This window comes from Carcharodon carcharias, chromosome 3, assembly GCF_017639515.1.
Source record: "Carcharodon carcharias isolate sCarCar2 chromosome 3, sCarCar2.pri, whole genome shotgun sequence".
NCBI classification, from domain to species: domain Eukaryota; kingdom Metazoa; phylum Chordata; class Chondrichthyes; order Lamniformes; family Lamnidae; genus Carcharodon; species Carcharodon carcharias.
Window position 1 is genome coordinate 24714601 of NC_054469.1, and position 13877 is coordinate 24728477.

Below are 13877 nucleotides of genomic sequence, written 5' to 3' on the forward strand. Positions count from 1 at the left end.
AACAGATTATAACAGGTCGACATTGACCTGATTGTCCAGTTTGCCTGATCTTAGTTTTAGCAACATGAATCGTTTCAATATTGGAATGGGCATTAAGGTCATTCTTTGACTACTTTGTGAACAGAGCACTGATGCAGCTTTTGGTTTTGGTAGGTACTGCTTGGTTTGCCAAATTGTCTAAATAAACTGACTGCTAGAGAATGCTCAGTATTCACAATTGCAACCAATGAAGTTTCAATGCTTTCCTTTTTATGTATGGTAAAGGTGGAACCTCACTGTGAGAATTTTTTGTTCTGTCTTTGGGGGCGTGGAGAGGAATTTAATATCTATAGCCGAGATCTTCCAAGTGGCAACAATGATCGTCGGATTGCCGCTGCACTAGTAAATTCCTCTGACTCGATACTGCTACGCATTTCCCCCGGGGTCTTCCGAATCCAGCTGTCAAAGTTATGCGCAGTGCAGCGTCATTCAGGGAACTCCATTGGAGCGGAGTAGAGTTGGGGGAAGACAGGACATGCCCCCTTTTTATGGCACATATGGTAACGGTAAAGGTCCAATTTGAATGTTAGTGAATGGGTGAGGGGATGAGTGGGTGTGAGTGAATTGGTAGGTGGGTAGGTAGCTGGGGCTGGGATGAGTGATATGGGGGTGGGATGGTTAATCGGGTCAGGTCGGAAGGGGTCATCGGGTCTGGTTGAGAGGTTCGGGTTGAAGGGGTGGGGGCGATGTGATTGAGGAGTCAGTTGCGTAGTTACCCAGATGTTAGACTAGGCTTTTATCTGTCTAACATTCCCTGAGTAACTACCCCAGGTAAGTATGGCAGAACTGTCAGAAGACTGTGATTCTAGCTCAGAGTCTGAGACATTCATGCAGGGTCCCAGAGGGCAGGGGAATTACCCCTTGGAATTTGAAACTTCCTGGACAATTCCCAAGGAGGTCCATGTGTCAGGACCTCCACAGGGTTCCAACAGTATTTTCGGTCGTACATCCTGTCGGAAGATTTGGCCCATGTCTTGTTAAAGGGTCATTAACTTGATCTGTGAATTGTGGCACAGAGTTACTGACATAAATTTACTGGATGTAAAAGCAGTTTAATCACTGATTTCTTTTTTTAAAAAAGACTACTTCTTTGCTTAAACTGCTCCCTCACATATTCTGCCCTCCAAACTTGTTGAGCTAGTTGTTCATGAGTGACAGCGCTAGCATTTGCCAATTGAACATAAGTATTCAGGGCATGGGAAGGAAGGTTAAGTTTTATATATAATAATTCCAGTGGTCTTTAAAGTTCTTCTTCACTTTCCACCCACCACATCTACCCCTAATCTCTAACAGTGTCCTTTTGGACTAATAGCCAAGGACTGGCCAGGAAAAGACTCAATGGCATTAAATGGTACTAATTTAAGTGAATGCGTTTTAAAGCAGTTCTGTTTCAAACAGGCCGGAGATTTTTGTTTGTTCTGTGGCATGACTCATCTTGAGATTGTTTGGGAGAGTTTGGCTGTGACTGAAGTGACATTCAGTTCTATTCTGCAGGAAAATGGCATACGCACTCTATACCATAAGCTGAATTGGAGCTGATTTGCTATTTATGTACAAGTTGTTAGCAATAGCCGAGTATTTGTTCAATGTTGTAGCGTTGTATATCAGGCTCCAATGGAGCATAAACACCAGTATATACTGTTTGGATTAAAGGCCTTGTTTGTGCTGCAAATTCTATGTAAAATGCACACCACTGCACATTGCTGGGTGCTCCCCAAGGGTAAGTGCTAGAACCACTGCTTTTTTGGCTATATGTTTAACACTGACACGTGAAGTGATTCATTTTGGCAAAAAGGAGGGGGAGAAGTATCACAGTATTAATGGCACAGTTCTAAAGAATGTGCAGCGGCAGAGGGACCCGAAAGGGTTCATGTGAATATATCTTTGAAGATGGCAGAACATATTGAGAGCAGTTAATAAAACAAAAGGGATCTTGGGCATCATAAATGGAGGTTTTAAGTACAGAAGCAGGAAATTTATGCAGCACCTTTATAAAGCTCTTTATTAAGGCACAGCTGGAGTAATGCATTCAGTTCTGGTCACCACACTTCAGGAAGAAGATGGGGGTCCTTGAGAGCAGAGGAGATTTGCCAGAATGGTTCCAGGGATGAGGAATCTTAGCTACTAGTTTAGATTGGAGAAGCAGGGGTGATTCTCCTTGGAGCAAAGGAGTTTATGGGGAGATTTGGTAGAGGTGTACAAGATTATGATAGATTTAGATGAGGTAGACAAAGAAAAGCTTTTCCCATTAGCTGATGGTAAAAGGGCTGGGGGACACAGATTGAAGGTTTTGAACGACAGGGTGGTGGTGATGTGAAGAAGAACTTCTTTCTGTTGTAAGTAGTAATGACCCATTGAGAGTGGTGAAAGCAGAGGCGATCAATAATTTCAAAAGGAAGTTGGATAGGCAATTGTGGGACATAAACTTGCAGGACTACAGGGATAGAACAGGGGAATGGGAATAAAAAGAGAACATAGGCTCCTGAGAGAACAAGGCTGGGGAATTAATGATGGGGAACCAGGAAATGGCAGAGGAGTTGAATAAATACTTTGCATCAGTCTTCACGGTAGAAGACACTAATGGCATTCCAAAAATACTAAATAATCGACTGGCAAAGGTGGGGGAGGAAATAAATACAATAACTATCATGAGAGAAAAAGTACAAGGGAAACTAATTGGGCTAAAGGCAGATAAGTCCCCTGGACCTGATGGGTTGCATCCTAGGATATTAAAGGAAGTAGCTACAGAAATAGTGGATACAATGGTAGTAATCTTCCAAGAATCCTTAGATCCTAGAAAAGTCCCAGAGGATTGGAAAGCTGCCAATGTAAAGTAAATTTCCTGTTTTTGTACTTAAAACTATATATGATTCCCTTATTCAAAAAGGGAGGGAGACAAAAAACAGGTAACTATAGGCCAGTTAGCTTAACATCCATCATTGGGAAAATGTTAGAGTCTGTTATAAAGGATGTAATAGCAGGGCATTTAGAGATACATAATATAATCAAGCAAAGTCAACATGGCTTGGTGAAGGGGAAATCATGCCTTATATAGTTTTAAGTACAAAAACAGGAAATTTACTTTACATTGGCAGATTTCCAATCCTCTGGGACTTTTCCAGGATCTATTAGAATTATTTGAGGAGGTAATAAGCAGGATAGATAAAGGGGAACTAGTAGGTGTAATATATTTGGATTGCCAAAAGGTGTTCGAAAAGGTACCGCACATAAGGCTACTTAATAAGTTAAGAGCCCATGGTGTTGGATGTAGTATATTAGCATGGAAAGAGGATTGGCTAACTGATAGAAGACAGAGAGTTGGGATAAGGGAGGCATTTTCAGGATGGAAACCTGTAACTAGTGGAGTGCCACAGGGATCAGTGCTGGGGCCACAATTATTTACAAAAATATTAATGACTTAGATGAGGGAAGTGAATGTACTTTCGCCAAGTTTGCGGATGACACAAAAATAAGTGGCGAGAATGACACAAGGAGTTTACAGAGTGATATAGACAGGTTGAGTGAGTGGACAAAAACTTGGCAGGTGGAATATAATGTGGGAAAATGTGAGGCTACACATTATATTCCACCTGCCAAGTTTTTGTCCACTCACTCAACCTGTCTATATCCCTCTGTAAACTCCTTGTGTCATTTTGGTAGGAAGAATAGAGGAGCTGAATATTATTTAAATGGAGAAAGACTGCAGAAGGCTGCAGCACACAGGGATTTGGAGGTCCTCGTGCATGAATCATAAAAAGCTAACATACAAGTTCAGTAGCTAATCAGCAAGGCAAATGGAATGTTGGCCTTTATTTCAAAGGGAATGGAGTACAAAAGTAGGGAAGTCTTGCTAAAACTATGGAAGGCACCAGTTAGACCACGCCTAGAATACTGTGAACAGTTTTGGTCCCCTTATCTAAGGAAAGATACACTGGCATTGGAGGCAGTCCAGAGAAGGTTCACTAGATTGATCCCAGGTTTGGAGGGATTTTCTTATGAGGAGAGGTTGAGTAGGTTGGGCCTATACTCATTGGAGTTTAGAAGAATGAGAGGTGACCTTATTGAAACAAATAAGATTCTTAGGGGGCTTGACAGAGTAAATGCTGAGAGGTTGTTTCCCCTTGCAGGAGAGTCTAGGACCAGAGGGCATAATCTCAGAGTAAGGGGTCGCCCATTTAAAACAGAGATGAGGAGAAATTTCTTCTCTCTGAGGGTAGTGAATCTGTGGAATTCTTTACTGCACAGGGCTGTAGAGGCTAGGTCATTAAGTATATTCAAGGCTGAGATGGACAAATTTTTAATCGGTAAGGGGATCAAGGTTCATGGAAAAAAGGCTATAAAGTGGAATTGAGGATTATCAAATCAGCCACAATCCCATTGAATGGTGGAGTAGACTCAATGGGCTGAATGGCCTACTTCTTCTCCGGCGTCTTATGGACTGGCTTGCTCTACAGAGAGCCAGCATGGACCATATGGGCTGAATGGCCTCGTCATCTACTGGACAACCTGGATGACATGGCTTTTTTCATTCAATTTCAAAAATTTTCTATATCAAAAATAATATAGTAATACATTCATTGCATGTTCACTGTTTTCATTTAATCCTGAAAAAGTTCATTGTTTTTCCATTTCACAACAAAATTGATGGAATACAGTCCCCAAAGCAATGGCTAAAACTCCTGGAATTACATGCAATATTTTATTTATTCAGTTCCCATAAACCAATGACCCCCTGAGAGCACTATTCTTTGATACATCTGTTCCATTAACTTCATTATCCTCTGTATTATAGCTTTCTCTTATATTTCGGGCATTACCAAATATTCACCATACACTATTCACATGAAGAATAAAACTTTGTATTGCACTAATAATTGTGGCCCATGAAAAATAGGAATGCAATTCTCAGCAACCTCTGATCAAAAAGCAATAACTTTGGGATAGAGTGGGACAGCAGGATTAGTTTTATAGCTATATGATTATATAGAAGAATTAATGGGCATTAGAGAAAGCAACAATTTCATAATAGAAAGCACATTGGAAATTGTTATGCCCTGTCAAGGCTCATTATATTCATAACTTTAAATATGAACTCTGTATGTTCATATAGAAGTTTCTCGAACTGTCTGTTATTTAAAATGGACAATAGTGAACTGTTAAGAAGACCACCAAAGGTGAGGTGATCTTTGCAACTTGGACAGACTATCACGAGCTTCTGGAAAGCCCCTGGTTAAATCACCCTGCTTGTGGGCCTCCCCGCTTTACTGGAAGTGCTCAGTCAGCACACCTCTGTGGAAATCATACTGTCTCAGAAAGACAGTGGGACCCATTTCAGACCAAGTGTTAACACCCATATCCTGAAACCATCCAGAACTGCGTTTGTGGCTTGAAAGAAAGGCAGTAATGGTCTCCAGCCCCCAGGAGGGATGGTTGGAAACAGTAGCCCAGGATGTGCCTAATCAAAGGCCAACACCATATTTAGAAAGCCACAGGGGCAGTCATGTTTTTAGGCTGCCCCTTTTAAGTCAAACTGGCAATCTAAAAGAGACAGCAGCTGTAGCAAAAGGCTGTGTCATCTTTACCTTTAAAGACTTGGAGGCCATACATCTTAAAAGAGCCTCCCAGCCTAATTCCAAATAAGTCCATCTGTACATGGACATCAGTGGTTCAATTGGACCTCCCCATACAAAAATCACAAGTGTCTTAGCTTCATGACCTGCTGAATTTTCATCTCTTTGAGGGAATCCTGCAATAATCCTGGTATCTGTCTTCAGCTATTTGAGCCCAACTGAACTACAATTCAAGAGAGGGCGAAGACTCCTCTCTTTAATGGGTCCACAGTGACTGTTCTTTTACCATGGTCCCAATACGTGAACTATGAGCTATTCCTTTGGTTTACAACTTGTGATGGTATACTATTTTCTTTAACTGTTCCTTATGTGTGTGGGAGTGATTGACATAGCGGTTCGGCTTTTGAGTTCAATATTTGAAGAAATAACCCTCTTTATTTAAACACACAAAAGCTAGCTGCTGTTATTTCTAAATTGACCACACACTCCGGGAGCTAAGACGCATGCACATCTCCCTCTCCAAAATCACATTCATTGCAGACAGTAAGGGAAAAAGGGTACAAGGGTTTCAGTTCTCTCCCGACCGTGTCCATAACTAAATAAACAAGACTCCTTTTTTAAAATATTCTTTCATGGGTTGTGGGTGTCGCTGGCAAGGCCAGCATTTGTTGCCAAGCCCTAATTGCCACAACTGAATGGCTTGCTAGGCCATTTCAAAGGGCAGTTAAGAGTCAACCACACTGCTGTGGACCCGGAGTCACATGTAGCTCAGACTGGGTATGGATGGAGGATTTCCTTCCCTAAAGGACATTAGAGAACCCGCTGGGTTTTTAACCACAATTGATAATTTCGTAGCCATCATTACTGAGACTAGCTTCCAGTTTCAGATTTTCCAATTGAATTTAAATTCCACCAGCTGCCGTGGAAGATTTGAACTTGTGTCCCAGAGCATTAACCTGAGCCTCTGGATTATTCGTCCATTGACATTATCACTATGCCACCATCTCCCATCTCTTGCTATTGAATGGTGATTAAAACACATTTCAGTCATTTATAATAAAATTTCCATTTATGTAGCACGTTTCATGACCACCAATGATGTACTTCTGAAGGCTGTCACTGTTGTAACATAGGAAATGCTGCAGCCAATTTCCAAGCAGGAATTCCCACAGTGAAGGCATAATCTGTTTTATTGTTGTTGATTCAGGGCTAAATGATGACCCGGACACAGGGATAACTCCCCTGCTCCTCCTCAAAGTAGTGCTGTGGGATCTTTTATGTCCATTGTGAGGGCAGGCAGGGCCTTTGTTTAACATCTCATCCAAAAGGCTGCACAGTATTCAACCTCAGAACTACAATGGACTGTTACATAGCACCAATCTTGCCCCTTAAGGCATGACCTGGCAGTTGCTTTCAGTTTCTTCCTTAGAACATATTGTGTGAAAATGCTTCAATTTTGTGTAAGTTCCGTTGTCACATGTAATCCGGTTGATGTTGCTGAATTTTGTGCAGTTATGGTCTCTCTGCTTGCAAACAGTGGGACCCCAAGATCTGGCACTAACCTTCCAAGGATTAAACCATTGGTCATTTTCTGAGTGATTTTGGCCTAGAATTTAGAAAGGAACTGACAATGATTCAATACAGTGTGCTGTCCAGACCCCAGTGATTGCAGTAACTGGTCCATTTAAATAGATAATAAAATATTTAAAATAAACAGCTCATGCATTCTCCCAACAGGCTTGTAAGGTGGAAGACCTTGGGAAAGTAGAATTTGAAGAAGAAATCAAGAAACGGTTCAAAATGGTTTATGTGCCAAACTGGTTCTCAGTGGACTTGAAAACAGGGGTAAGTTTTGATCTTCCATTTTTTCCCGCTACTTTCCTTTCTTCACGTGATGATGTGCTCCTGGCACGGCTGCAATTATTGCCCATCACTAGTTTCCCTGTAAAGGTGTTTGGCATTGTCTTGGAACTGTCATAATCCTGGTCCTTCCACAATGGTGTTGGGTAGGGAAGTTCAGAAGTTTGCCCTAGTGACGTAGAAAGAAAGATGCTGTATGTCCAAGCCTGTGTGGACCATTTTAGAAGTGATCTTAGAAAAGAAATAACGAAACATTGGTGTGTATACTGTAACACTGTCAGAATGAGTATTGTGCAGAGGTGATGTGGCTTCCATCTCCTTAAGGGCAGTTTTCTCAGTATGATAGTTTGACAAGCCACATTATGCATCATCCTCGCTGCTGTCGTATTTTGTGAGGGGGTAATATATTGGCATGGATTGAGAACTTGTTAACAGATAGGAAATAGAGTAGGAATAAATGGCTCTTTTTCGGCGTGGCAGGCGGTGATTAGCAGGGTACCGCAGAATTCAGTGCTTGGGCCCCATCTGTTCATATATATATGTATATATATATATATATATATACACACACACATATATATAATGTATATATTATATATATAATATATCTATCAATGATTTGGATGAGGGAACCAAATGTAATATTTCCAAGTTTGTTAACGACACAAAACTTGGTGGGAATGTGAGTGGTGAGGACGACTTTAAGAGGCTACAAGCCGATTTAGACAGGCTGAGTGAGTGGACAAGCACATGGCAGATGCAGTATAACATGGATAATTGTGAAGTTATCCACTTCGGTAGGAAAAACAGAACTGCAGAGTATTTTTTAAATGGTGACAGTTTGGGAAATGTTGATTGTCAAAGGTACCTGGGTGTCCTTGTACACTAATCACAGAAAGTAAGCACACAGGTGTAGCAAGCAGTTAAGAATGCAAGTGGTATGTTGGCATTCATTGCGAGAGGACTTGGGTACAAGAGCAAGGATGTCTTACTGCAGCTGTGCAGGGCCTTGGTGAGACCACACTTGGAGTATTATGTGCAGTTTTGGTCTCTTTACCTAAGAAAGGATATACTTGCCATCAAGGGAGTGCAGCGAAGGTACACCAGACTGATTCCTGTGATGGCAGGATCCTCGATCTCAATGAGGATAGATTGGGCCGACTAGGCCTGTATTAAAAGGAGTTTAGAAGAATGAGAAGAGATCTCATTGAAACATATAAAATTCTGACAGGCTAGATAGACTGGATGCAGGGATGATGTTTCCCCTTGCTGGGCGGGGTCTAAAACAAAGGGGTCACAGTCTCAGGATACAGGGTAGGCCATTTAAGACTGAGGTGAAGAGAAACTTCTTCACTCGGAGGGTGGTGTACCCTTGGAATTCTCTACCGCAGAAGGCTGTGGAGGCCAAGTCACTAAATATATTTAAGAAGGAAATAGAGTTCCAGACTCCAAAGGTGTCAAGGGGTATGGAGAGAGCTCAAGAGTATGTCATTGAGATAGAGGATCAGCCATGGTCACATTGAATGGCAGAGTAGGCTCGAAGGGCTGAATGATCTACTCCTGCTCCTATTTTCTATGTTTCAATGTTTAGAGCTTTACCATGCAACCAGGTGCAGTTGTGCACATGAAGTGTAGGGCTCAAAAGTTTTGGTGGTGTTTGGTGAACCAATTCTTTAATTGGTGCATCTTTGATTGACTCAGCTGTATCAGTCTTTCTTGTAGTGAAAATAAGTCTAGCCCCTTCAATCTTTCTTCATAACCTAGTCCACTAAGACCTGAAGTGGTCTGGGTCATTCTTTTCTCCTTACGCACCATAGAGAGAGGTTGGCTGTCCGACCTACAGTGAATTTCCACTATTTTTATTTTAAGATCACTAGAACTCAGATTTGTTTCATGCCCCCACCCCTCTATGAAATTAATGACAAAATAGGATATCTGCTTGAAAGTTGGTTTTTAAATTTGTATCAGTTGAGTTGCTGAAATGTGGGAAAGTCATGCATGGTTTATATCAGTCACTCTGAGCCATTCTTGGGCACACATCCTGCCAGCTAGATGTCTAACGTGTATTGCAGGTCTGCAGCAAAGAGTCTCAAAGGTAAGAGTTGTTATAGAAAAAGTGATAATAAAATAATAACTGCTCGGCGTCCAAAAGTGGGTGCTTCATTGCTAGAGAAGAATTTTTAAATATACCTGACTTTAGGAATCAAGTAATGGTGAAACCTTAACTTGCCTTTGACAGAAATGACATTGTGTCCCTGAAAACTTTTAAGCCAATTTCATCCTTCGAACTGTTCATGTTACAATAGGCTCATCTGTGTTTTATTTTAAAGAATGTGAGCTGGTATTATTTACTTTTGAAGGAGCATCAGTGGCATTTACTGTAAGTGAATCCAAGAACATTATACTTCAAACTTAAATAAAAGCAAAATTCTGCGGATGCTGGAGATCTGAAATAAAAACAAAATGCTGAAAAACCTTATTTTGCTGGACAAAGGTTTTCCAACACTTCGAAATTAGTTTGACAAAACACTGGCTTAAGAAAATGATTTTTTTTTGTTTGGAAGTTGGCATTTTCCCTGAGTCTTTCTTTGTGCCAATTTTGAGCTTGGTGATTCTGCTAAAGCTCTATTGTTAACTTTCAGAATTTAGTCTTCTCTGATGTTGCCTTTTATCAGTTTTCTCTAATTGTGCTCGTTTTCCAGGAGAACTCATTGATTACATTTTCTGAAGTAGGTAGATTTTAAAAGTAGGAGCTCTTGCAAGCTTTTTCTCTTCAGTTACATTGACTGACAGGGATTTTAATTATATCTCATACCATGCCTTCTGAATAGTGATTTCCTTATTAAAAGATCTGCTTATTTAACAGCCTGCAAATTCCTGGATTGTAGTGGTCCTGGAACTCTAAGTAAGTTTGTAGATAACCGATTTCCCCAGTGGCTAATTGTTCACTGAAATGCTGCTGTACATTTTAATGCAGTGAGGTTGTTATGTGAGGAAAAAATGTAAGAAGCTATTGGCTGAAGATCAATTACGCAATTAAATCACTCCAACAATTTATTAAGCTGTCAGAACTGTGAAAGAGCTTATCTGTAACCTAATTGAAATATGTATTCAGCACCTGCTTTATATTAAATGTTGCTGCAACTTTATTAGAAGGTTATTGCAATTTTATTAGAAGCTTATACTATTATTTTAAAAATGACAGTGATTCCTTTCATGTCTTTACTCATGATCTCATTCGTAGAAATAAGACCACCAAATCTCCATCATTACAATCATTGATTTTTAGCCTCTTGGTAACATCTTATTGTCATTGCTAATGCTGCTTCTGTCGTCCAGCAGCCATATTCGATACTAACTTGAGCTGCTCCCTCAAGAATTGGCGCTTTCTTTTTTAAACTTAAGATTGACTCCATGTTTAACCTCTGTTATCACTCCTACTGCCAGTCCCCCTGAGCTGGGACCCAACCTCTAAGCGAACTCTGCACACACATCTGACCATGGGCTCAGCAATTTTACTCAAGCCCAACTATGGTGCAGCCTTCATCATGGCCTCACACTGTGCCTTCCACCCAATCCAACACCTCCAACTCCACTCTAGTGCAGAGGAAAGTGGAATAACAGGACAGTCGTCTACATGAGGTGTCTATGATGACCTAATTAGTGATCAGTAATCAGCTCATGCAGGTTAGGCTTGTCAATGGATTTTAAAAGAACAAATTCCAACTCTAACTCAGCTCAGCATCTCGATGTTTAATTTGCATGGGAACTGTATTCAGTTTCTTTGGTTGAGGTTTCTGTCAGGACTACATCCAGTGTAGATGATGTTCACAGCATGTTCCAAGTGATAAAGTTCACACTACAGGATTAATGAATATGGCATCATTACTTTTAAGTTTATTGAGAAGTAGCGTGGAATGGATTACCAGGAAATCCTGTAGCCAGGGAACATTATTAAGAAAAATGCCTAGACAGGAGATAATGAACAAAACTGAAGTTTGGTTATCATTGCTGCTCTGATAGCTGTGAAGCTGTGCACCCACCCAATTAGTTGTGTCTAAATTTGTGCTTGTGTTCTGTTTCTTTCTGGCAGATGTTGACAATTACTTTAGATGAGAGTGACTGTTTTGCTGCCTGGGTGTCAGCGAAGGATGCTGGATTTAGCAGTCCAGATGGATCAGACCCAAAACGTAAGTGGCTAATGGTAAGGCTGAAGTTGGGGTAATGTACGGTACCATTTTATCTCCAGTCTTGACAGTCAGGATAAGAGCTGGCTCTGGTTACTGCAAAGTGGACGTCAGGGATGGTAAGTCAATCAGCAGAGTGAAGTAGGAAAACAACATTTATTGGCATTTATTCCAACAGTAGCAGTGATCCACCTCTGGACAGCTCTCCTGCGTATTTCCCCTCACCTCCCGGTCTTGTGCTTTCCTCTTCAGTTACTCAGGAACCTCCCATTTTCAGTATGACCACTGAAAAGAATCCATGAGGTTGGTTCCCATTGTCTTACTCATGCTTAAGGGAAACACAAGTCCTTTTCCTGAAGGATACTCTGCCTGTCAGCCACATTACCCCTCAAGGCCCTAGCTCTTCCACCACCACTGAAAATTTGTAGGTTTTGTTGTTGACCATGTCTCGTAACCCCGAGCATGCAACGCTTACCTGGGCCTGGGGAGACTCTCAAAAGGCCAAGGAGAACGACCCCCTGAGGTCTCAAATGACCTTGCTACCCTAATTCTAACAGTATTGTATTGTTTAAAATGGGCAGAGCTATTTTGAATACTTTTTCTTTAAATAAAAGAGTATTTGGTCCAGACAAGTAATCCCATTGACCCTGCGTATTTTCAGCCCACATCTTTCCTCCAACTTAAAGCTTGGAACTTAATTGAACAAAACTGCAAGTGTCAAGTTCCTGTTGAGAGGTTACATGAGTTTTTATGTCCGGTCTTTGGGAGTTTGAGTCAATATTAAACATAATTGTTTCAAAGTGTAATGTAATGAAACTATGACTGTTATTCATCATGCTGACTTTGATTTGTAGTGGTTTGATTCATTTCCCGTCACCAATTTTTATCCTTGCTATTCTCAAACACCCTTTAATTTTTGAACCTTTTACCTGATGAATGCTTGGTTCTGTCTGAAGTCTCCATTTACTTGCCTGTGATTATTAGTCTCAGTGGAACATAGGTTGCAGATAAATACAAGGTCAGACCTCCTGCTGTTACTGGCAAGTTGTATTCTACCTAGGGGAGATTTTGTTTCTTAGTACTAGCTTTTTATATTTAATTTGAGCTATTTTAACCATAACTGCTTGGAGTCATTTATGGCACTAAAGGAGGTCATTCCGTTCATTGAATCCATGCCAGGTCTCTGTATCGGTCCTGTTCCCCTGCTTTATTCCCATAGCCCTGTAAGTTTATTTCCTTCAAGTGCCCATCCTACTTCCTTTTGAAACTGTTGGTGGACTCGGCTTCCACCACCCTCTTGAACAGCAGGTTCCAGGTCGTTATCACTCACTGTTGCTTGAAAGGGAAAAGAAATAATTAACTGATTGGCCTCGCAGATCAGCACAGAATCACCAGCAGATTTCTGACAAAGGTCTCAGTTGCGCTTTCCATAGTTATAGCTGTTTGGTAGTACAGAACTTGAGCATTGCTGAATAAAGAGACATGCTATCAAATCTTTTTACCTTGCACTCATCAGGATAGCTCATCAGGAAGTACAGAGGATCAGAGGGACCTTGGTGCACATGTCCATAGATCCCTGAAGGCAGCAGCACAAGTAGATAAGGTGGTTAAGAAGGCATATGGGATACTTGCTTTTATCAGCCGAGGCATAGAATATAAGAGCAGGGAGGTTATCTTGGAGCTGTATAAAACGCTAGTTAGGCCATAGCTGGATTACTGTGTGCAGTTCTGGTTGCCACACTATAGGAAGGATGTGATTGCACTGGAGAGGATGCAGAGGGTGGGGAGGTATTGAGAAAGAGAAGACAAAGAAGAGATTTAATAGAAATTATTGTCAAATGGAGTGGGGCGGAGGTGGGATGGGGTTTTGGACAGCCAATGAGCGCACTACACACTAGCCATCCAAATGGTGGCCAGCACACTCCTGCATGAGTGAAGGGGCCTTCAGACTTAACCAAGTGAGGTTCTCAGTACAGCCATGCTAACACACGTGTCTGTCTCTTTGATCCTGAAGGAGGAGAGCATCAGGCTCATCGAGGCTGGTGATTTAGCGGTATGTCTCATGGCTTACAGACACCAGAGAAAAAGAAGAAAAGAGCGGCAGAGGAGCATAGCTCGGCAAAGCACCCCCCTCAAAATGAAGGAGTGGCAGGGCCTGCTACACACACACGTCACACGTAGGCTCCTTGTTAGACCCAGGGTCGATAGAATCATTCCTGCA

The 13877-nt window shown here is 41.4% G+C and overlaps 1 protein-coding gene across 1 annotated transcript in view; it reads left to right on the forward strand.

The window, feature by feature from the left end:
• The window catches only part of LOC121276407 (WD repeat-containing protein 48), a 124300-nt gene that overhangs the window by 70086 nt on the left and 40337 nt on the right, over nt 1-13877 (forward strand). The window contains exons 12-13 of the mRNA XM_041184759.1: nt 7347-7454; nt 11563-11659. Coding sequence (XP_041040693.1) covers nt 7347-7454; nt 11563-11659 — 205 coding nt within the window. The remainder of the gene's footprint in view (nt 1-7346; nt 7455-11562; nt 11660-13877) is intronic.